This window comes from Xenopus laevis, chromosome 3S (genome assembly GCF_017654675.1).
Source record: "Xenopus laevis strain J_2021 chromosome 3S, Xenopus_laevis_v10.1, whole genome shotgun sequence".
In the NCBI taxonomy this organism is placed as follows: Eukaryota; Metazoa; Chordata; class Amphibia; order Anura; family Pipidae; genus Xenopus; species Xenopus laevis.
Window position 1 is genome coordinate 8,553,908 of NC_054376.1, and position 23,710 is coordinate 8,577,617.

At 39.0% G+C, this 23,710-nt stretch overlaps 1 protein-coding gene across 1 annotated transcript in view; it reads left to right on the forward strand.

Annotated features, from left to right (window-relative positions):
- Positions 1-18,110, forward strand: part of ano2.S (anoctamin 2, calcium activated chloride channel S homeolog) — a 176,382-nt gene extending 158,272 nt beyond the window's left edge. The window contains exons 21-25 of the mRNA XM_041587979.1: positions 816-968; positions 1,076-1,128; positions 4,572-4,747; positions 12,990-13,095; positions 16,964-18,110. Coding sequence (XP_041443913.1) covers positions 816-968; positions 1,076-1,128; positions 4,572-4,747; positions 12,990-13,095; positions 16,964-17,245 — 770 coding nt within the window. The 3' untranslated portion in view covers positions 17,246-18,110. The remainder of the gene's footprint in view (positions 1-815; positions 969-1,075; positions 1,129-4,571; positions 4,748-12,989; positions 13,096-16,963) is intronic.
- The last annotated feature ends 5,600 nt before the right edge of the window (positions 18,111-23,710 follow it).

Here is a 23,710-nt window from a genome sequence, read left to right on the forward strand (position 1 = left end):
AACATTGACTTCGGTAGCTTTTAGATGGCGAACTAGGGGGTCGAAGTTTTTTTTAAAGAGACAGTACTTCGACTATCGAATGGTCGAATAGTCGAACAATTTTTAGTTCGAATCCTTCGATTCGAAGTCGTAGTCATAGTCGAAGGTCGAAGTAGCCCATTCGATGGTCGAAGTAGCCCAAAAAACATAGTAACATAGTAACATAGTAAGTAAAGTTGAAAAAAGACACATGTCCATCGAGTTCAACCTTTTTTTTTTTTTTTTTATAACTACCTATCTGCCAGTTGATCCAGAGGAAGGCAAAAAACCCATCTGAAGCCTCTCCAATTTGCCTTAGAGGGGGAAAAATTCCTTCCTGACTCCAAAATGGCAATCGGACTAGTCCCTGGATCAACTTGGACTATGAGCTATTTCCCATAACCCTGTATTCCCTTACTTGCTAAAAAGCCATTCGAAATTCGAAGTTTTTTTACTTCGAATCCTTCACTCGAGCTTCATGAATCGGCCCCATAATGTTTAATCTCCTGTTTATTTTTTATTTTTAAATTTGAAGTTTTTTAACTTCGAATCCTTCACTCGAAGTTAGTGAATCGGCCCCCAAGTGTTGTTCTTCAAAATGGTATCAAGGTAAAATTATCATTTCATTTTAAAACTGGAAATTTATACTGAACAAATATTGGAAAGTTGCTTAGAATTTTCTTTTGGGTTAATAGAATAAGTGGCCCTTTCCAATTTGATACTTTGTTATTTTGTGTTCAAAAACAAATATAATTACATTTTCTTTTTTTTCCTTTTCTTTTTTTTCTCCTCTTTAGTTATCCAGTTTGGTTTTGTAACTCTGTTTGTGGCATCATTTCCACTGGCCCCACTCTTTGCTCTCCTCAACAACATAATAGAAGTTAGACTGGATGCAAAGAAATTTGTGACGGAACTTCGGAGACCCGACGCTGTGCGATCAAGGGATATAGGTAGGCCCAGAAATTTCTACTTTAAAGTTATGGTTATATTGAATCAGATGATCAAATTTATTGTGAACTCCAGAGACTTAAAAAAAGCTGCATTCTTTTCTTTTCAGGAATTTGGTACAATATTTTAAGTGGAATTGGCAAATTTTCTGTGATTATAAATGTAAGTATCCTGTAAACTGTGTTATTCTTTTATTCCTTTTATTTGTAAACATTAATGTAACAAATGTGGACTTTGGGACTATTTTGAGTAGAATTCTCTTTTACATGCTGCAACTGTAGGTTCTGAATGTTTTGCGGGTTAAATTATAAAAGTATATTCCCGATACAATCTGAATCTAAATTGTGACAATTTTTTTAAATATTTTACTCCTTTAGCAAATAAGCCTATTGTAAGTCTCTCTGTATATATGTAGATATCGGGACAGATATTGGGCCAGATTCAGTTCAGTGAGAAAAAGGTTGACCACGTGAAAACTCATGGATGAGATTCAATTTGAGATGCAATTCATGTGAAAACTCGATCGAAGACTATAGGAAAAACTTGAATTGTATTTGGAGAAAAGTTTTTTCTCCTTGACCTGAATCTTGTCCATGACTTTTCACGTGATAAACCATGAGATAACTTTTTCTCACTGAATTGAATTTGGCCCAATGTTGGAAATGTCCAAGAGGCACAAAATTAACTTCCTTAGTGCTAATTTACAGAACAGTTGCGACAAGTGTTTTGAGTAGTGTTGAGCAAAAAAATATCTGTCGCCCATAGACTTCAATGCGTTCCGGTGAATTTTTGCAAGTTTTCGGAGATTCGCTCATCATAGTTTTGATTGCAGACTTCAAGTGCTCCCTAAATGTGCATCTGAATGATGTACAAGTTAGGGGGCAGGCAGGGCCTGGCCAGGTCAGGTGGGCGCCCTAGGCAACCCGGCCTGGCAACCCCCCCCCCCCCCCGCATGCGTGCTTTCGTGTCCAGCTGTGACTGAGAGAGGTGAGAGTGAACAGAGAGCAGGGAGGGAACAGGCCGGCGTGACTCCAAGATAAGGGGAGGGAACTGAGAGCAGAGAGGGAGCCGGCCGGCGTGACTGACAGAAGAGGGAGGGAACTAAGAGGAGGGAGGGAGCTGGCGCGACTCAGAGATGAGGGGAGGGAACAAAGAAGAGGGAGGGAGCCGGCCAGTGTGACTGACAAAGGAGAGAGCGAACAGAGATCAGTGAGGGAGCCGGCCAGCGTGACTCAGAGATGAGGGGAGGGAACAGAAAGCAGGGAGGGAGCCGGCCTGACTGAGAGAGAAGAGAGAGGAGGGGTGAGTGACGGAGGGAACAGCGAAGAGAGAGGAGGTTCACAGCAGGGAAGGAAGACAGAGGAGTGTGGACTAGGGGTAGGCAAAGGACAATTTATAGAGGTAGCTGCGCCCTAGGCAGCTGCCTCTTCTGCCTACCCCTAGTTCCGGCCCTGGGGGCAGGATAGGCAATGCCTATATGCCACCTCCAGTTTGCTCATCATGAATAGAAGTTAAGGAGCAGAATAGGGAACTTCTATGTGCAACCTCTAGCCTACCTATCATGAATACAGTGCTTCTGAACTCAGGCACGGCTGTATTTATTTGGGAGAGGCAAGTCCTTGTGGTCTATTCTGGTGCAATGTGCAGAAAACATGGCGGTTTGCACCTGTATTTTACCCCTGCCCCATATGTTGTGCATGACCCCTGGTGCTGAGTAGGAATATTTAGATAAATAGGAACATGACATTTAGCAGAATATTAAGGGGCACATTTACTATGCTCGAGTGAAGGATTCGAATGAAAAAAACTTCGAATTTCGAAGTATTTTTTTGGGTACTTCGACCATCGAATAGGCTGCTACGACCTTCGACTTCGATTCGAACGATTAGAACTAAGTCGAAGTACTGTCTCTTTAAAAAATACTTTGACTACATACTTCGGCAGTTTAAACCTACCGAGGTACAATGTAAGCCTATGGGGACCTTCCCCAGCACTTTTCTAACCTTTTTTTGATCAAAGAAAAATCCTTTGATCGATCGCTTAAAATCATTGGAATCGTTCGTGTCGAAGGATTTTATCGTTCGATCAAACGATTTTCACTTCGAAGGATTTGCGCTAAATCCTTCGAATTCGATATTCGAATTTGAAGGATTTAAATTCGAGGGTCGAATTCGAGGGTTTAATAACCCTCAATATTCGACCCTTTATAAATGTGCCCCTAACTCTATCAAATATTTTTTAACATATACACTTTTTTCTTTACTTTGGAACTATCATACCTAATATCAACATATATGATGTGCTCTCGCAGTTAAAGAAGTGGGCTTTATTTGGTAAACCACAGCCTACACAAAAGAGGTTAAATGCTTGATTCAGTAGAGTGTTTGTAATGAATGGAATGTGAGTTCCAATTAGCTGATTCAGAGCCAATTTGATCAACTAGATATAAAACCTCATGCCAACTATGTAATGGGAATTAAACATTATTAACGTACATTTATTTTCTCTAATGAACAGGACTTTACTTATAAAACATGTTAGCTGAGATTGATGGCACATTAAATGTGCAAATGGCTTTATGTGAATGTGTATTTCGTACGCTTTTTGATCTTTCATGCCAAGCTGTTCTCCGTTCTCCACTGAAGATCTTTCTGATTGTGCCTTGTAGAACACTAAAACATTCACATTGCCTTATGCGTACGAAACAATAATGAGTTGACTGGAAAATTACTTACGGTATAATTTCTTTAAATATATATATATATGTACCAAAACATGCAGCGCTCATGAATTTTACATACTAGAGTCTTTGTAAGGGGTAATCGGACTCCTACAGAGGTTTCTTAGATGCTCATGGCCAATACTTGTGCCCAGAGAAGCTCACACTTGTACTAATGCTATGAGAATTGGCATATGAGCAAATCTGCATTCATATTTAATTATTTAAAAGGTTATATTTTGTTTTTAATGTATTTTTTTTAAATGTATATGCATTGCCTATTTATGCATTGAAAGTAAAGTTAGTGCTCTATAAATGTATATGATCGAAAGTCTAAGATTTTAGGGGTTACTTATCAAAATCTGAAATGTTCTCACTATTTTCTGAAACCCATTCTGACCAAATCCGCACTGACTTCCCCCTCCCCTATTTATCAATTCATTTTCACAAAAATTTCTGTGTGGGGAAAAACAAAAATCAGAATTGTGCAAATTTTTTTCGATTTGTCACAAAAACTTCGAATTTTTTTGTATTTGACACCTAAAACCACGAAATCTTCGGGTTATTGAATAAAGGATATCTTAGAAGATGTCAACGGGACATCTGCCATTGACTTCTACATGAACTCCACAGGTCTGAGTTGAAGTATTTTTTCATTTGGACTTTTTAATACCATCGGGGTTTAATAAGAAAAACATCAAGTTTTTTTTTTCCTATGAAAAAAAGTTTTTTTCCCCTTTAAAATACTGACCAGGAAAAATTGGACTTTAATAAATAACCCCTTTATGTTTCTTTGTATTGTATGCTGTGTGCTATTCATGAGCTGTCCTATAAGAACATAAATGTTTTCTTATGCATTTGATTGGCTTATCTCTCTGTCTCTCAGGCATTTGTAATATCTGTGACATCCGACTTCATTCCACGTCTTGTGTATCAATACATGTACAGTGAAAACGGCACCATGCATGGTTTCCTCAATCACACCCTTTCATATTTCAATGTCAGCAATCTAAAGCCCGGAACCCTACCAGAAAACTCCCAGTTGAATGTTGAAATTTGCAGGTAATATAACCATATATATATGGCACTTGTTACCCAGAATGTTTGGGACCTTGGGCTTTCCAGATAATGGATCTTTCCATAATTTGGATATTCATACTAGAAAATCATGTAAACATTAAGGGGCCCATTTACTTAGCTCGAGTGAAGGAATAGAATAAAAAAAAACTTCGAATTTCGAATGATTTTTATGGCTACTTCGACCATCGAATTGGCTACTTCGACCTTCGACTACGACTTCGACTTCGAATTGAACGATTCGACTAAAAATTGTTCGACTATTCGACCATTCGATAGTCAAAGTACTGTCTCTTTAAAAAAAAACTACGACCCGCCACCTAAAACCTACCGAAGGTCCCCATAGGCTTTCTATAAATTTTTAGGTCCAAGAAAAATCATTTGATCGATGGGTTAAAATCCTTCTAATCGAACGATTCGAAGGATTTAATCGTTCGATCGAACTATTTGCAGTAAATCCTTCGACTTCAATATTCGAAGTCAAAGGATTTACATTCGGCAGTCGAATATTGAAGGTTAATTAACCCTCGATATTCGACCCTATGTAAATCTGCCCCTAAGTAAACCCAATAGAATGGTTTTGCTTCCAGTAATGATCAATTATATCTTACTTTGGATCAAGTACAAGTTACTGTTTTATTATTACAGAGAAAAATAAAATCATATTTAAATATTTGAATTATTTGGTTAAAATGGAGTCTGTGGGAAATTTCTGGATAATGGGTTTCCCCATAGCTGTACTCGTGGTCTTATTGGTACCATACTTCTCTAATTACTGAGCAAATATTCCACAGCCTCTGAATAAAGGTTATAAACAGGAGATTAAACATTTAATGGCAGGATTTATTGAGAGGTGATTTGTGATAAAATGCTATATATAATCCTGGAGACCCACTTTTGTTTAGTAACTCAGTCTTTACTTGTTGAAATCAACATTTGCTATTAATTAATTATTGGTTTTGATCAGAAACACACATGTCCCAAATTGTTGACCTTAAAGATGCTTTGGGGGTATTTTTGAGGTAGGAGTGTTTGGAGGAATGTTGGGTGTAAAAGTAAATTGGCATGTATGGCTCAAAATCGAAGATTAAAATAAAATAACTGGACTCAATGAAGATGTTTCAGTACTCATCCAAGCAGCTTCTTCAGTTGAACTGAAGACCAGTTGTATTTAAAGAAGAAATAAATAAAGATATGCATCCATAAAAGAAGAAATTATAACAAAGAAACCATTTTAAAATGTATTCTAAAAATGCATCAATTCCTTTTGAAGGAGATTGCATTTCCTTTTACATTGATTCTAAGCGAAGTTGCAAATATATACATTTATTTTCATATTCCTTTCCTTCCTTTATGTAGCTGTATTACTGTTCATTATAAACAGAGAAACATACGCTACAGTCATTATATACTAAGATGTTTCATAGTAACACAGTAATTTAGGCTGAAAAAGACACACGTCCATCAAGTTCAACTTTTTAACTCAATTTTAACCTGCCTAACTGCCAGTTGATCCAGAGGAAGGCAAAAAATCCTATTTGAAGTCTCTCCAATTTGCCTCAGAGGGGAAAAAATTCCTTCCTGACTCTAAAATGGCAATGGGACCAGTCCCTGGATCAACTTGTACTATGAGCTATCTCCCATATCCCTGTATTCCCTCACTTGCTAAACACCATCCAACCCCTTCTTATACCTATCTAATGTATCAGCCTGTACCACTGATTCAGGGAGACAATTCCACATCTTCACAGCTCTCACTGTAACAAACCCCTTCCCAATATTTAAGCAGAACCTCTTTTCTTCTAATCGGAATGGGTGACCTTGTGTCAGCTGGAAAGACCTACTGGTAAATAAAGTATTAGAGAGATTATTATACGATCCCCTTATATATTTATACATAGTTATCATATCTCCCATATTCAAACTTATACTACTAACTTTTTTAACTTTGCTTGTCTTCTTGGTATTGAAACGCTGATACCTTCTTGTAGCTATTGGCTAAGCTATTACAGTCTTTTTGTCTTCAACAAGCTTGGAGTAAGACCATAAAAGAGATGCTGCCCATAACTTGGAGCCCAAAAAATAATACAGCCCCAGTTGTTGAACATAATAAATAAAACAGATTTTAGGAGGAAAACTTAAAAAAACTAAATATGATGGAATCCTTTAAAAATGTGTTAAGATAAAATAAAGATAAGGTAAAAATCAAGAGTAAAAATAGTCCATCATGTTCAATAAAATTCAACACCTTAATAACTTGTTGTTCTAACACGGGGAGGTCCATTTATCAAAGGTCGAATTTTGAATTCATGTGAATTTTTTTTTAACATTGATATACTCACAATCGACTGGACCTTTATTTAAGAAAAAAATGGAATGTCTAATATTTGATTGAATTGTTCCGACCCGAAAATTAGAATCATATTCAATTCATATTCAATTCGTACGAATTGAGTATTTCTCCCAAAAAAAAAACCTTGAATGTCAGGAAGGCTATTAACATCTCCAAATGGCTCAATGGACCTGTGCCATTGACTTGTACATGAACTCGGGAGGTTTTAGGTGGAGAATATTCAAATTAGGACTGTTTCCATGGTCGAGGTGTGATAAATCTCAAATTCTAATTTATATTCGAATTGGGGGATTGAAATTCGAATGTGTGAATTTTGAAACTCGAAAATTCGAATTCACTGTTCGAACCTTGATAAATCTGCCCCTTAATCATAATTCAAATGTCTATAGTCACCAATTTGCCCAACCATAAACCAGCAATAACATGTATTTTCATTTTGTAGATCTCAGTGACACAAAATATTTGTTTTTAAATTCCTTGAGGTTTAATGGAGCAACCCAGTTGTTTTTGCATAAATAATATACAAGTATATTTAAAATGTAGAGAATGCAGAGATACAATGCCTGAGGTGTCCTTGCTTGAAAGATCTATTCTTTCAGGGAATTATTTTCAAATTCCACATGTCAACTAACATTTCATTTACCTTTTTTACCTTTCATTTACCTTTTCAGACATGAAGTCTGATGGGAACTCACGCAACATATTATGTAAAACCACAAAAATCATTTTTTGACCAGTGGTGGTTCAGGAGAGATTCCTTTGTTATGAGTATTTTTCAGATTGACACCAATATCGTGGAGTCAATTCTTAATTATATATTTAACACAAACAATGGCTACCCAAGAAGTCATTACTTGGTATGTGCATTTCATCTGATGTTTTGAGGGACACAACTATACTTCGAAATTCGACCATCGAATTGAAATCCCTCAACTTTGCATATCAAAGTCGAGGGATTTTTAGCGTATTTGATCGAATGAAAAATCAAAGATTCGTGCGATTTTTATCGATCGATTGAAGGATTTTTATTTGAAATTTTGCAAAGACACTAAATAGATTATAAAATGTAAAGAAAAAAGGTTGAAGAGAGGAGGCCTGTGGTCTTTTCTGATTAGCCCCTGACATCCCAGTTTGAAACTGGTGTTGTGGTTCATTGTGTGCACCATGTGATGCAATTACAAAGTTTGCCTACTAAACTAAACAGAGATGTCTTTTAGATCAACATTTCTTAAGTATTTGTCCCCAAGACATAACGTTCTTATCATCAACCGCACCCAGGTCACAACCACAAATATAATCTATTTGTACTAGAAAAACTTCCAATGCAATGATTCATCTCGGAAATGTAAAAGGAACCCAGACCCATCTGTCACTACTGTATAAAAGGCATGTAACCTTGCAAACCTATAAATTGATGGTTCTCTAATTTGTCTAGCATGTTTCACATTGCTGCATAAAATATTACTTTCATAATTTACCAGTTCTGCAGATATCATCAGAATATCCTATGAGATCTATTCTTATGTTTGACATCCTTTGGCCTCAGCAAGTGGAATAATGTGATTCCATTTATAAAATACGTTGTTATTGGAAGTCAATGATGCAGTTTACAGTCGAAGAGATTTTTTTTTTTTACAGTTCATAGAGCTTTAAAGGTCATTTATCTGCATATTTTTCATATTTTTTTTTATATAGTGCAGGTATGTCATAAATCATAGATATCACTCTGGAGAGTCAATTTCTTTGATCAGTAATCATTTTATTTAGGAAATGCGAGACACGTTTCAGATCTAGAGATCCTTCCTCAGGTGCTTATAGGTGATTATTGATCAAAGAAATAGGGTCTCCAGAGTGATATCTACAATTTGTGAAAGTTTGCCGGTGCCTTACTCTGATGATGAACCATATACTATTTGATAACAAAGGACATGGGGTGCTCCGCCAATGAGGTGAGTTGAGGCACTCGTCTCAGGCGGCAGCGCCCACCTGGTTACCAGAGGTTGCAAAAATGGCGCTCCTGGTAACTAAGAGCTGAATTTCCAGTTTTCAACCCGGAAATTCGGCTCTTCTAGTGCAGAACGCGCAACTGCACTCTCTGCACTAGTGACGCGGACCCTCCCACCCCGTACCGGTCTGGAAAAGTGAGTGCTGTGGGGAGGGGGGGTGGCAAAACGAAGCCCGCCTCAGGCGGCAAAATGTGCAGGTTTTGGCCCTGGGAAGGACTACCTCATCCACAAAGTATATTTGCATGTATGACATAACTTAGCACCATATAGCACCAGGGACTGCTCCCATTGCCATTTTGGAGTCAGGAAGGAATTTTATCCCCCTCTGAGGCAAATTGGAGAGGCTTCAGATGGGGTTTTTGCCTTCCTCTGGATCAACTGGCAGTTTGGCAGGTTAAAATAGAGCTAAAAGTTTGAACTTGATGGATGTGTGTTTTTTTCAACCTAACTTACTATGTTACTATATATACAGGGAAAATGAACCCCCTATTGCAAAATGTAAGGATATTCTAAGTTACCATTGACCATATAAAGGCACAAGACTGAAAGTGAGGTGCTATGATAGAGATCATGGAGCTCCATGGTGACTTCTAAGTGCTAGAAGTGAGTCACCAGTACTAACTGATGACATCACTAAGTTCCTTTAATAAGGACATATTATAAAAGCTATTATTGTGTTTGTGTATTATAATGTGATTTAGAAGATACTTTGCTGTAGTCTCCATTTCCTGTCCCAGAAAAGCATGAGTTAGATGGGTCTCAGGTGGGCCATCACTGTAGAATGGAATAACGATGCTTACCTCAAACGCACAGAACAGATATTACAGTAACTTGGGCACCAGTAGTTCTGAAAACAAATAGTGGTACAATTTACATTACAATCGCTTGCCTGGATGGTATTGGCACAGTATAGGGAAACCTCAATTTTACATCCCCTGATTTTACATTTTCCCTCATTTTACAGTGTTTGTTTGTGGTCCTACCAATATATAATCTATAATGAATTTCCCTGATGTTACATTATTCTGGATTTTACACCATTTTTTCTGGTCCCCTGAAAAACGTAAAATGGGGGTTCTACTGTAGTTACATTTCCGAGATAGAACTTGATTATAGGTGAACTAGTCCCCGCCGCTAGAAGCCTGCTCACAGAAGTGCATTACTCCAGGAATTTCTGTCCCTGAGAATAACTGCTTGAGTCCTTATGCTAACTTTAACTAAGAATGAACTATTTCAGAATCTTCCCTGACCCTAGCTTCTCCCACTGAGGCCTTCTACCGCAGGCTTTACTGCACCAAACACCCTCAAGCAAGGACCAAAGCGAAAGAACATATGGTGCCTGCACCTTTTAAAGGCTAGGGACACCGGACAGTCATAGGTAATAGGTGCAGGGGTGATGGTGGGAACCCTGGAGCTACCATCTGGCCAAGATTCAATGGGTGCAGCAGCTCCTAATTTGGAATGGAAGGCAGGAACAACTGGGCAGTCCAAGTGCAACTATACAGAAGTAGAAAGAGCAGATTTTGATGCACTTGCAGATGTAAATAAAATCTACACCTACCTACCCTATGCTATCCTAGTCAAGTGGACAATGACTATCATTTCCTTCACACCATAATGTAACGGAGGTGATAATAAGCCGTATTCTGTAATTTGGAGTTTTAACAGTTACATGTTCACTCATGAACTTGGAATTTGAGACAGAGAAATCCTGTCATAAATGTAGCCTTTTTATTAGGACATCAAGACAAATGTATCTAAAATGTGTGCATCAAACATATAAAGAAGGCATTGTAAGAATTTGTGGGGCATTTGGATTTTGTTCAGCATAGATGTTTGCTTTAATTATAGTTGCCAATCAAAATTCTTTATTTGGGATAGTCCTCCTCTTTGTCTTTTTGTTCATGTCATGAATTCATGGTTCCATTGACCCTCTTTGTTTAATTCCCTTCTGCCTGCACGTTACAGTCTATCTCATGGAAGGATTCATGAAATAAACGCATTTCAAGCTATACCACGATCTACTAATGAGAAACTTGTGACTAATTTATGAAGAATGAGCCAAACGTTCATTGTTGCTTTCAAGTTCCAGAGAATTAGCTTTGAGCAAAACAAACAACGCTTCAATATGTAGTAGATTGAGCTTAACAAAAGCCGGTCTTAGCCTACAGCCAAAGAGTATTGAGGCAGAGTAGATATATCATCACGCCACTTCTTTCCTTTTCATGAGCGGTTACGGTAACTGAGTTCGCAAATACAATGAAGCAATGTTATATTTTTCGCGAGGGCACTGTATGGAGTTATTTCAGAAGTGTGGAGCTAGAGAAGGGAACATAATGAAACATAATGAACACAAACAGTTCAGTGACATGCAGTGCTGGAAAATGGGGAGGAACATTGGCTGGGTTTATTGTTTTTCACAAAGTATGGTTCCTGCAGTTCCGCAGTCAGATTCCAAGTTGAAAAAAACTGCCAGGAAATGATGGTTGTTCATCTAAAAAAATTGGGTCTGCCCCAGATATAATTAAAAAAAGTTTGTGGTTGATTTTTAGTAGAAAGTACTGTAAGGTGAGTTCAAGTCCGGAGCTGAAATACTGATCTTTTTGCCTTAAATATGTAATAGAGAAAGATATGGTAGCTGTTAGTGATGCCATTTCGAGGTCAGCGAATAAATTCACGAAACTGCAGCAAAAATTCACCCGTGTCAAAAAATTTTGGACGCGTATCTCATGTCAAAACTGTAGCTCGTCAACATTATTCGGATGCCCATTGACTAATGCCGGCGTCAAAATTGATGCGAGTGTCAGAATTGACGTGGGTGTCTAAATTGAAGTGGGAGTCAAAATTCCCGTTTCGCCAATTTTGCGGAAAATTTATGAATTTTTTGGTGAAGCGAAACGGGACAAATTCGCCCATCACTAGTAGCTGTTTAAAAATGGAATGTAGGAATGGTGCCTGGCTTAAACCTTTACTTAACATGTGCGTTATACAGGTATAGGATCTATTATGCGGAATGCTTGGGACCTGGGGATTTCCAGGTTAAGGGTGCTTTCCATAATTAAGATCTCGATAATGTAAGTCTTTAAGCATTTAATAAGAAAAAAAAACCCCAACAGGATAGGTTTTATTATTACAGAGGAAAATTATCTAATTAACAATAATAAGATATTTTGTTGCTCAAAATAAACTCCATGGGAGATGGACTTTCCATAATGGAGCCTTCTGGAAAACAGATTTCTGGTTATGGATCCCATACCTGTATAGACCTGCATGGCTGGTAGAAATGATGCTTAGTGTTTTGAATGGGGCATAATTCTAGAGTGATATGATATAGATGACATTGAAGCAAGGTATTACTAAGGATTTTCCGACAGGGGCATAAAAAGCAGAGTAGTGTATAAATAGTTACTGCCAATCCTGGCCATGACTTTAACAATGTATCAGCAAAACTTAGTGATGAGTTGCATAAATAACGCCCAAACACTCCAAATTTGACGCGCTGCATCGCACGACAAAAAGTTTGACGGCCATAGACTTGAACGCATTTTGGTGAATTTCCATTGTTTCGCAAATGTTTGGTGAATCGAAACAGGTCAGATTCGCCCATCACTATCAGTGATTTCTGCACTACTTTGCTTTTTATTTACAGGTATGGCAAATATTGAACAGTATTGGGGTTCCATTGTGGGGTGATCAGGAGGGGGAGGGAGGCCTCTGAAGGGGACTAGGGTTGTTAAACTAATCTCCTGTAAACTTCTTTTTCAGGTTATTTCAGTTCAAATTATCACCAAAAAGAAGTTTTCAGGCAGTCTTCATCTGCCAGGTCACAACCTATTCAAATGAAAATATTCCCTTTCTCTTTCTTCAGATATAAAGATTATAGAGAACCTCCTTCTTCCCCAAATCAGTACGATTTTTCCAAGCAATACTGGACAATTTTAGCTGTACGACTGGCCTTTGTCATCCTTTTTCAGGTAAGTCTGATTCGACTGACGCAACTAAAAAAATCCAGAGATGAGAACCTTGCATGAGACTACCCTTCTGCACGACTGGCAAAGTATTACCAGCAGGAAAAATAACAAGCTTAAAGGGGACCTGTCATCCTAAAAAATAATTCCAAATCCTGTTTTATGGTGTTAGTCAAGCAAAATAAACTTCACTTACACTATATACATGATTTCAAATGTCTTTCTTTTAGTCTTGTAAATCACAATCAAAGCAAACAGGCAGCAGCCATTTTTGTGGACAAGTTAAAATCTTGCCAAATCATCCCGAAATCTTTTTATGCATCAAAATGGGGCACCTGGCTATAAAATGAAATGTTGAAGCTGGAGGGGGAACGTGGGGAGCGCAGTGACATCTAGGAATTGCAGAATGGAAAGTGAAAGTAATTCCCTGCCCCACCTCTATGCCTAAGGCATAGACAATATGTGATTGACAGCTGAGAGTTTTAAACGAGTTTATATCCAGTATGGTTGCTTAAATAAAAAAAAAGAATTTAGGTTTCATGATTAATTTTAAAAGAATTATACAAATTTCCATTGACAGGTCTCCTTTAAAGGATAAGTAAACCTTTAAAGTAAGTGAATGTAAAATTGATGAGCGTGCTATTCTAAGCACTTTTGTAATATAAATTCATTATCTATTTTCTTTTTATTCTGAGATATTAAGGGATACATGTGCTGTTAATATTAATTAATTTTGTTACAACAGCGCCACCTGCTGGTCAGTTTCTGACCAGTCTGAACATCAAGTATTCAAGGAAGTTGTCAGGAGAAAGAAAGAGGCTGCTCTGATGTTCTTCTGCTTAGGAAAGATGTGAGAAAGGTTTCTAATTGTTTTTCTAAGCAGAAGAACATCAGAGCAGCCTCTTTCTTTCTCCTGACAACTTCCTTGACTACTTGGTGGTCAGATTGGTCAGAAACTGACCAGCAGGTGGCGCTGTTGGAACAAAATTCATTCATATTAACAGCACATGTATCCCTTAATATCTTGGAATAAAAAGAAAATAAATAATGAATGTAAATGACACTTATTTTAAAGGTTTACTTATCCTTAACCACTTTATTCTCCTAGTCTCTTTTCTTTACACACTATTACCCCTTCTTACATGTACTTAACTTCTCTGTTCTCATACAGAAACAGGGACTGGCCATTAAAGCAGAATGACTAATGACACCCAGGCCCAATGGGCATTTACCTTGTATCCCAGTGGGCCAGTTCAACATTGAAGCTCTTCTTTAGAACCCAAGTTCTGTCTATAGTGACTACAGAGCAGTTGGAAAGATACGTGACTGTATGTCAACCCAAGTGACAGAATAACCTTGATAAATAGTGAATTATGTAGTAAATTGTCCACTAACCCATTAACACCCATACACGTTAGTCTAGTCAATATATCAAGATGCTAGAGAACTCATTTAATGTGCAGCAATTAACGGCTTAGAAGATTGATGGCTAACCTTTTTGTTGTTGAAATTTATGGCATTTCTAAAGAAGTGCTACACCCAGTGTTCAGCAAAAGATTAATAGCAGTAGCGCTATATAAATAAAGTTATACATGCACGCCTGCATCACTGTCAATACAATTTTATGTTTTATTTACGGGAAGAAGCCCGAGTTTTGGACACATCTGGAGATAAATACGTGACAATGGTTGAGAGCTGTTTATCAACTTTCAGTGTTTAGAGTTTGCTTTTGTTAAAGCTGGAACCAAAATGATTTCAACATTCAGAGAGGCCACTTCAATTTTCCTTTATTGCCATACTTGATGAAGGGGGCATGTTGCCCCAGTATATTGAATTGTTACTTTTAGATTCAACTTAAAGAAAAGGCTTTGTGCACTTGCCAAATGTTAGGCTCCCCAAGTGATTGTATTGTCTTACCTGAAACCACGGGCTGGTGCTCCTTTCAGCAGAAAACTGCACCGGCCCAGGGTTATTCCAGTGAGCACCACGGAGAGATCCTCTTGCGCATTAGAGTGAAAAGCCGAACTTTAACTAAAAAGGTGGCTATTTCATTCAACTGTGCATGCGTTTGCCCCAGGGAAATTTGAAGAAAGAGGAAGACTCTATTGTGCTCACTGGTATAACCTCGGGCCGGTCAACAGTCCAGGGTTTTAGGTAAGTAAATACAATTACTTGGGGTGCTTAACATTTGGCACCCCCAAGTGCACAAAGCCTTTCCTTCTTCTTTAAGTACATCAAGATACAGCAATTCCTCCATACAATGCAGTTGAGTGCCCCATGAGTATTTCTTTTGTCTTGCATCCTTGTGGCCCTTGGCTGGTTTTTGGGGATCAGTCTGATTAGATAACAATGGGGGTCATAAAAATGTACAGTGCTGCCTGCTGGGCTAAATTAATGAGGGGCAATTATGGAGAAGCATGTAGGCGTTCCCTCTACAATTCAGATGCACAATTTTGGGAAAGTCAGTGAGTGCAGGACACAATGGAGCCCTATACTTATAGCCTGACCTATGGCAGGTGGTAAATTACTCCTAACTAAGTACAGGCATGGGATCCGCTATCCGGAAACCAGTTATCCAGAAATTTCCGAATTACAGATAAGCTGTCTCCCATAGACTCCATTTTATCCAAATATTCCAAATTTTTAAAAATGATTTCCTTTTTCTCTATATTAATAAAACAGTACCTTGTCCTTGGTCCAAATTAAGATATAATGAATCCTTATTGGAAGCAGAACCAGTCTATTGGGTTTATTTAATGTTTACATGATTTCTAGTAGACTTAAGGTATGAAGATCCAAATTATGGAAAGATCCGTTATCCGGAAACCCGCAGGTCCCAAGCATTCTGGATAACAGGTCCCATACCTGTACTTACAGTAGTTATTTTAGATTTGACCGTCAAACATCAAACCATAATGATGTCAATGGCAGTAACAAAAATAAATATGTCTTCTGTCTCAATATGACATTATGGGGCAAATTCACTAAGCGCTGAAGCGCCTAACGCTAGCGTGAATTCGCCAGCATTGGGCATTTTTGTTACTTCGCTGATTCACTAACAGACGCTGGCGTAACTTCGCTAGTGTTACTTCGCACCCTTACGTCTGGCGAATTTGCGCAACGGACATAACTACGCAAATTCACTAACGTGCGCATTGTTCTGAACGCTACATTTTACGCCAGACTTCCTTCGCCACCTCAGACCAGGTGAAGCGCAATAGAGTAGATAGGAATTGCTTCAAAAAAAGTTAAACATTTTTCTAAGTCCCAAAAAACGCTGGCGTTTTTTCTTTATAATGGGTGATAGGCTGAAAAAGATCGAAAATTTTTTTGGGGCTCCCCTCCTTCCCCCCTACATTTCCTAACTCATGGCAACTTAACTATACAGTGGGCACATGTGTAGGGCAAAATAAAAATTTTATTTGCTGTTTTGAAGGTTTCCCAGGCTTGTGTAGTTCTGCTACATATACCTCCATTGTAACTTCAATTTGGCGCCGTATGCAAATTAACCATCGCTAGCGTAACTTCGATTTGCTTGGCGAATTAACGCTAGCGCAACTTCGCAACCTTCCACTACCCCTGAGCGCAACTACGATTCTTAGTGAATGTCCCACATGGGTCTTGACAATGGTCTTAAATGGAGGCCGAAACGTTGACCTGATCTATTTTTTAACAAGTAAAATTTTTTTACTTTTGGCGTGCATCTATTCTCCACACAGTTTTTATTATGCAAATGTTGACAGTCATACTAATAGCCATCTATTGTAGAGATTGTGATGCATGATGGGTAAAGCAGCTAATTATTGATCATTAATTTGTTACCAGGGTCTTGGTGTTTGGTCTTTACCCAATGAATGTATTTGTTTAATTGCAGAACCTGGTCATGTTTTTAAGTGCCGTGGTGGACTGGCTGATACCTGATATTCCAAAGGATATAAGCGAACAAATAAAAAAAGAGAAAACTGTGCTGGTCAACGTATTTCTAAAAGAAGAACAAAAAAAGCTTCAGCTCATAGAAAACTTCTTGATGCATGACAAACAACGTAGCCACAGCGAAAATAAAGGACAGCGAAGTCGAGCGGCAAGTTTCGGCCATTTCAATCGTAGTCAGCGCGGCAGTTTATCGTCATTCAGCTCACGCCACACCGATGTGTGATTTTCGTTTTCAGAGCATAACAGATGCGCAAGTAATATTTGCAGTTGAGGAACTGGAGATGGGCAGACGTATGGACAGAAGGAATGGAACGATGAAGAGGAAAACCCTCAGTTTTCCATGTACACGTCTCCAAACCATTTTAAGCAGGTTTTTGTAATATTTAAAGAGTCGTCTGGTGCAACACATAGCTCAGACACATTTCCGCACAACTATGCACCACCTTCTGCTATGCATTTAACTGTTTAACTAGCGGGAGCTTGCATCCAGTACACGCAATAGGAAGCAGAGTAAGGCCGCAGGTCATATAATGATTAAAAGTCAATAGAACTAGCCAAGCTCATTAGTCTTAATGAGCAAACGTCTTTAAAGTGTGTCACCCCCCATTTCTATACCGCGCACATAAAATAAGAGAGACTTCTGCTGCTGTGCTTTAAAACTGAGGTGATATCAACAATTTTTTTTCATTTTACTGAAGGGTGAAGAAACTGGAGCATAATTTTATTGTGAACTTAATTACATTCAATACTAAATATATATATACAAAGAAACAACTGTATTCAATAAAAAGGGAATGCAAAGTGCGTGTGTATAAATATAACTGCAGATAGCGTGCTCCCAGAATGTTACGTTCACTTGGGTGCTCTTGAGAATATTATTTGTGAACTTATGTAGGAGAAGCAAAAAAAAAAAAAAAGAAATTCCTCAGGGCTAATTTTATACAACCCCTTCTAAGAAACGTAAATCAAAAGTTCAGAAACATACCAATCCATATCCAACTGAAAAATTGTAATTTATGTTTCTGGACTGGAATTTTTTGGAGAGTTTGTATGGAGAGATCCTAAAATAAACAATTTTTTTTCTTGAATTCACATAATAGTATTTTATTTGAGAAATGAAGAGTTGTGTGTGGGCTGCTACAGTTGATATAATAAGTCGATAATTAACTGATTATTAAATGAATGGAAGGTCTTCCAGCAGAAATAGAGAACGAGACATGATTCCAGAGCTGTCTCTGGGGTGATAGGAATGACCAAGGGGTATATTTATCAAAGAGTGAAGTTAATAGTGAAGTTCCGCCACTAGAGTGAAATTCCGCCACTCTCCATTCATTTCTATGCGATTTTTATAGGTGTATTTATCAAAGGGTGAACTTTCACTTTCACCCATTGATAAATACGCCTTTCAAAATCCCATAGAAATTAATGGAGAGCTGCGGAATTTCACTCTAGTGGCGGAACTTCACTCTTTGATAAATTTACCCCCAAGGCCTTTCAGCAATTATTGGAATAAAGAGTGGGAGATAGCAGGTATATGCAAGAGGGAGACAGTAGAACAAGAAGGCAACAGTAACACCCTCCAACAGCTAAAAGTATCCTTGTAGAATGTATTGTAAGAGGTAATTTGTCACGGCCGGCACCCAATACCAGAACAGGTGTCAAGTACCCTGGTCTCGGCTCGGCTTCACCAGTAGTGTGACCACCGTTGGGCTTCGGGCGGAGCCCTCAGCTTACTTGGGTGCCACCTGGACTTAACTAGGGGTACAAGGCGAGATGTTCTGGCTAGCAGAGGGGCACGGCAGGTAGATAGTCTTTTTGGCCGAAGGTCACGGTACAAATGGAGCAGGCAAGAGAATCGTCAGACAGGCAGGGTCGAGGCAGGCAGATATCAAGAATCGTCAGGCAGGCTAGGGTCAAACCGGGTAATCAAACAGATGGGGTCAGGCAGAAAGAGTAGTCGAGATGCAGGCAAAGGTCAGGATTCGGATATCAGAATAGTCAGGAACAGGCAGGGATCAAAACCGGAATAACAGATACAAATGTTACAGGAACAGACAGCACAAGGCTTCAGGAACCACCAGAATCAAGATTCTATCACGGGCACTGGCTGGGAGTAAGAATGGGCCTTAAATACCTCCAAATTTCGCGCCAAAACGTGCCCAATGCGCGCTGGCATAATCGCGCTAGCACGCCTGTACCTTTAAGAGGCGCACAGGCACGCCGCGCGCACCCTAGAGAACCAAGATGGCCGGAACAGGAGCCAGCGGCGTGGCGGCCGTCCACGCCGCCGCACCAATAGACCACCAGGTAATTTTATTACATCATTAAGGAACACAAAAGTGGATACAAATAGTGATGGGCGAATTTCCCACGAAATTCGCAAAACGGTGAAAAATTTGCGAAAAGGCACCGGCATCTCGTTTTTGAGGCCGGCGGCCGTTTTTCCGATGCCGGCGTCCGTTTTCGACGCCAGCGTAGTTTTTTTTCCCAAATTTTTTGGACGCCGGCGAATTTTCACCAGCGAATTTTTGTGGCCATTTCGCAAATTTTTTCGCCAGTGGCGAATCGCACAAATTCGTGCCTGGTGAATAAATTCGCCCATCACTAGATACAAATACAGTGCAACTGTCATCTCTTTTTGAATTGTGTGTATTTTAATGCAAATTGGCTGAAAGTAAGAGAGGAGGTTGCATCTGGAGCGTGCATTACAATTGTCACCTATCTCAGCTACGATGAGAAACCTCAAACTATTACAGGGTCCAAGGTGGTGGCAGCTCCAGGGTTCCCCAGCATAGGCAGGAACAACTGTTCACTATTAAAGAGACAACCATGAGGAAATGCAGCAGCATTTAATGCACCTAATATGTTGCATTTCCAATCAGTCCATGTTAAAGAAAACCAGCTGATGGGCCATAGGTTGAATGGTAGTACTAGTTTACATACACAACAGTTCCTGAATGTCCATTTGGCCCAAGCTCTCCATTATTCAGTTTGTTACTTGGCTCATATCAGTACAAGTTGCCCTATTTGTGTTCATTTACTATTAGTGATGGGTGAATTTATTCGCCAGGCGCGAATTCGCAGCAAATTTGCGCGATTCGCCAAACGCCCACGAAAATTTGCGGCAAAATGGGCGCCGGCGCCGTTTCGCTAATTTTTCGCTGTTTCTCGAATTTCGTGCAAAATTTGCAAATTTTTTGGCAAATCGAAACGGCGCAAATTCACATCACTATTTACTATGAACTGGATATGATGCAGCAGGTAAAAATCCATGATATGGTGTTACATTTGAACAGCCACGGATCAGTCGTGAGTCAGCACCGGAAAATTGTAAAGCAAGTCTTGAAAATTGCATGACTAAACCATTGTTCTTTAGGTGTGATCAGGCTAATTAAATGGGTTGGTTCACCTTAAGGGTAGCACATTCTGTAACATGCGAAAAGTTAACCTAAGGGTAGGACTCCACGGGCGATTTCCGCGTGATCCGACACACTGAGCAAAAATGCAGGCGTCACGGCGGAAATAAGGACAGTAATAGCATTGTCGGATGGTGTCGCAGCATTGATACGACACAACACGACATTTCCATCTCTTACCTTATTTCCGTCGCATCTGACGTGACGCCTGTGTTTTTGCGCAGCGCGTCGGATCACGCCGAAATCGCCCGTGGAGTCCTACCCTTAGGTTAACTTTTAGCATGTTACAGAATGGGTTATTCTGAGCAACTTTTCAATTGGTCTTCGTTATTTATTTTTTTTATATAGTTTTTTATTTATTTGCCTCTTTTTTATGACTCTTCCCAGCTTTCAAATTGGGGTCACTGACCCCATAAAAAGAACAAATGCTCTGTAAAACTACACACTAGGGGGCACATTTACTAAGCTTGAGTGAAGGATTCGAAGTACAAAAAACGTTGAATTTCGAAGTATTTTATATGGGGACTTCGACCATCGAATAGGCTACTACGACCTTCGACTACGACTTCGACTTTGATTCGAACGATTCAAACTAAAAATCGTTCGACTATTCGACCATTCGAGGTACAATGTTAGCTTGTGGGGACCTTCCCCATCAGTTTTTTAAGGTTTTTTTGATCGAAGGAAAATCCTTCGATCGATCGATTAAAATCCTTTGAATCGTTCGATCGATCGTAGGATTTGCGGTAAATCCTTCGAATTCGATATTTGAATTCGTAGGATTTTACTTTGAGGGTCGAATTCGAGGGTTTATTAACCCTTGATATTCAACCCTAAGTAAATGTGCCCCTTATTGTTCTCAGGCCCTCTGCTATTCATCTTCCAGTCTCTTATTATTAGTGCTCCATATAGTTACGCCACTGCCTAGAACGGTAGACATTAATTACCCCTTCCCCCTTCTTCATTGTTAAAGGGGGGAGAATCTGGGGCTATGGACCTTTCATACAAAGCTTACTTAGTTTCCTTCTCCTTTAAAGGCAACGATGAATATTGTAAATTTTGTAACATTTCAGTTTTAGCTTTGACTGTGAAAACGTAAGACAACGTAAGAAAAACGGGAGACAGTCAAACATAAACATATTACATGTCACAACCAGGTTGAAAATAATATATCAATTCAATGTTTTTACCCAAATTACAGGACATTGTTTTCATGCAGGATCTATTTATATGGTTTACAAACCATCAGTAAGTCTGGGAGTTCTGTCTGAAAGCAATAAAACTGTAGCGATACAATACGAGTACAGAGGAAAATCTATCGGAGATGAAGTCCATGTACTGAACATTTATTTTATTATACCCAAATAATAGACTTAGAAAAGTTATCTTTTGTATTCATTTATGGCTGGATATGGGTAAATATGACAAGACAATATTATTTGTAGAAGGGAAAAAAGCACTTAGCTTTTATGCTTAATGTTATCCAGAACCCAAATTCGTAGAAAAGATAAAGGAATTAGCTATGAGAAAGTTTGTCAGTTACTGATACATTTGGCCTTTCGTTTTTAATATCTTTTACTGGCATGTAAGTGTAAGACACGGCGGGAGATTTCTTCGTTCTCTTACTTCCCGGCGCGTCTCTCCCTGACTTCTGGGGCGCAGACGAGCGCTTCCGGCAACGCCACGTGTTCCAGTCGTGCACAAGTGATGCTGGCGTTGGTTCATTTGTGTTCGCCGTGACGCTCGCGTTTTGACGCTAAAGGTCATTACTAGGGATGCACCGAATCCAGGATTTGGTTTGGAATTCGGCCAGGATTTGGCCTTTTTCAGCAGGATTCGGCTGAATCCTTCTGTCCGGCCGTACAGAATCCGAATCCTAATTTGCATATGCAAATCAGGGGTGGGGAGGGAAATTGAATGACTTTATTTTACAAAACAAGAAAGTAAAAAATGTTTTCCACTTCCCACCCCTAATTTGCATATGCAAATTAGGATTTGGTCGGTATTCTGCCGAACCTTTCACAAAGGATTCGGGGGTTTGGCAGAATCCAAAATAGTGGATTCGGTGCATCCCTAGTCATTACGACATTTTTCGGCACGAGATACAAATTTTTAGTGCCAATTCTCCTGTAAAGGAGAACTAAACCCTAAAAATGTATATGGTTAAAAATGCCCTATTTTATATAGTGAACTTATTGCACGAGGCTAAAGTTTCAGCTTGTCAATAGCAGCAATGATCCAGGACTTCAAACTTGTCACAGGGGGTCACCATCTTGGAAAGTGTCTGTGACACTCACATGCTCAGTGGGCTCTGATTGGCTGTTGAGAAGCTAAGCTTAGGGCTCGTCACTAATTATCCAGCAGAAAATGAGCTTCCCTGGCTGTAATATAAGCTGATGCTACAGGTTTGCTGATTATTAAATTCTGATGCTAATTGCACTGGTTTCTGTGCTGCAATGTAGTAATTATGTGTATTAATTACTAATCAGCCTTATATTGTGACATTTCTATTCTATGTGTACTGTATATTGTGAGTGGGTCCCTAAGCTCAGTAAGTGACAGCAGCACAGAGCATGTGCAGTGAATCAGCAGAAAAGAAGATGGGGAGCTACTGGGGCATCTTTGGAGACACAGATCTTTCCTGCTAAAGGGCTGTGGTTGCCTTGGGCTGGTACAGAAGCCCAAAACATAATGTACAACATTTCTAAACTACTACTTTAGTTAGGCTTTAGTTCTCCTCAAAGTCATTGTGGCAAACATTTCCGGCTCAATGAAAATATTTGCAAAATTTCGTATCAATTCAATACAACACTTTGATTCATCATTACCCAGGGAGCAAACCGTATCCATTAACAACGCCATATTCTGTTACTGGAAATCTTTTCTGGCTTAGAGCCTTTCATCAGATAAGGATCACTTCTAAACTAGAACGAGCGGAGAAGGTGCATGCATGTTAAAGGTAATAATAATAGTATAATTTAATGATAAAATAATACAAGTAAATACAAAATATAAAACTAAAATATAAGCAATGAAAAGCTGACTAAGAAGCAAGCTAAGAAGTAGTGATAGGCGAATTTATTCGCCAGGCGCGAATTCACGGTGAATTTGCGTGATTCCAGTAAATAAATTTGCGAAACGCCCGTGAAAATTTGCCGGAAAATTTCACAAAAAATTTTCACTGGCGTCGGAAAAAAAATGGATGCTAGCGTCAAAAACGGGCGCCGTTTCGCGAATTTTTTTGCCGTTTCGCGAAATTCGCACATTTTTCA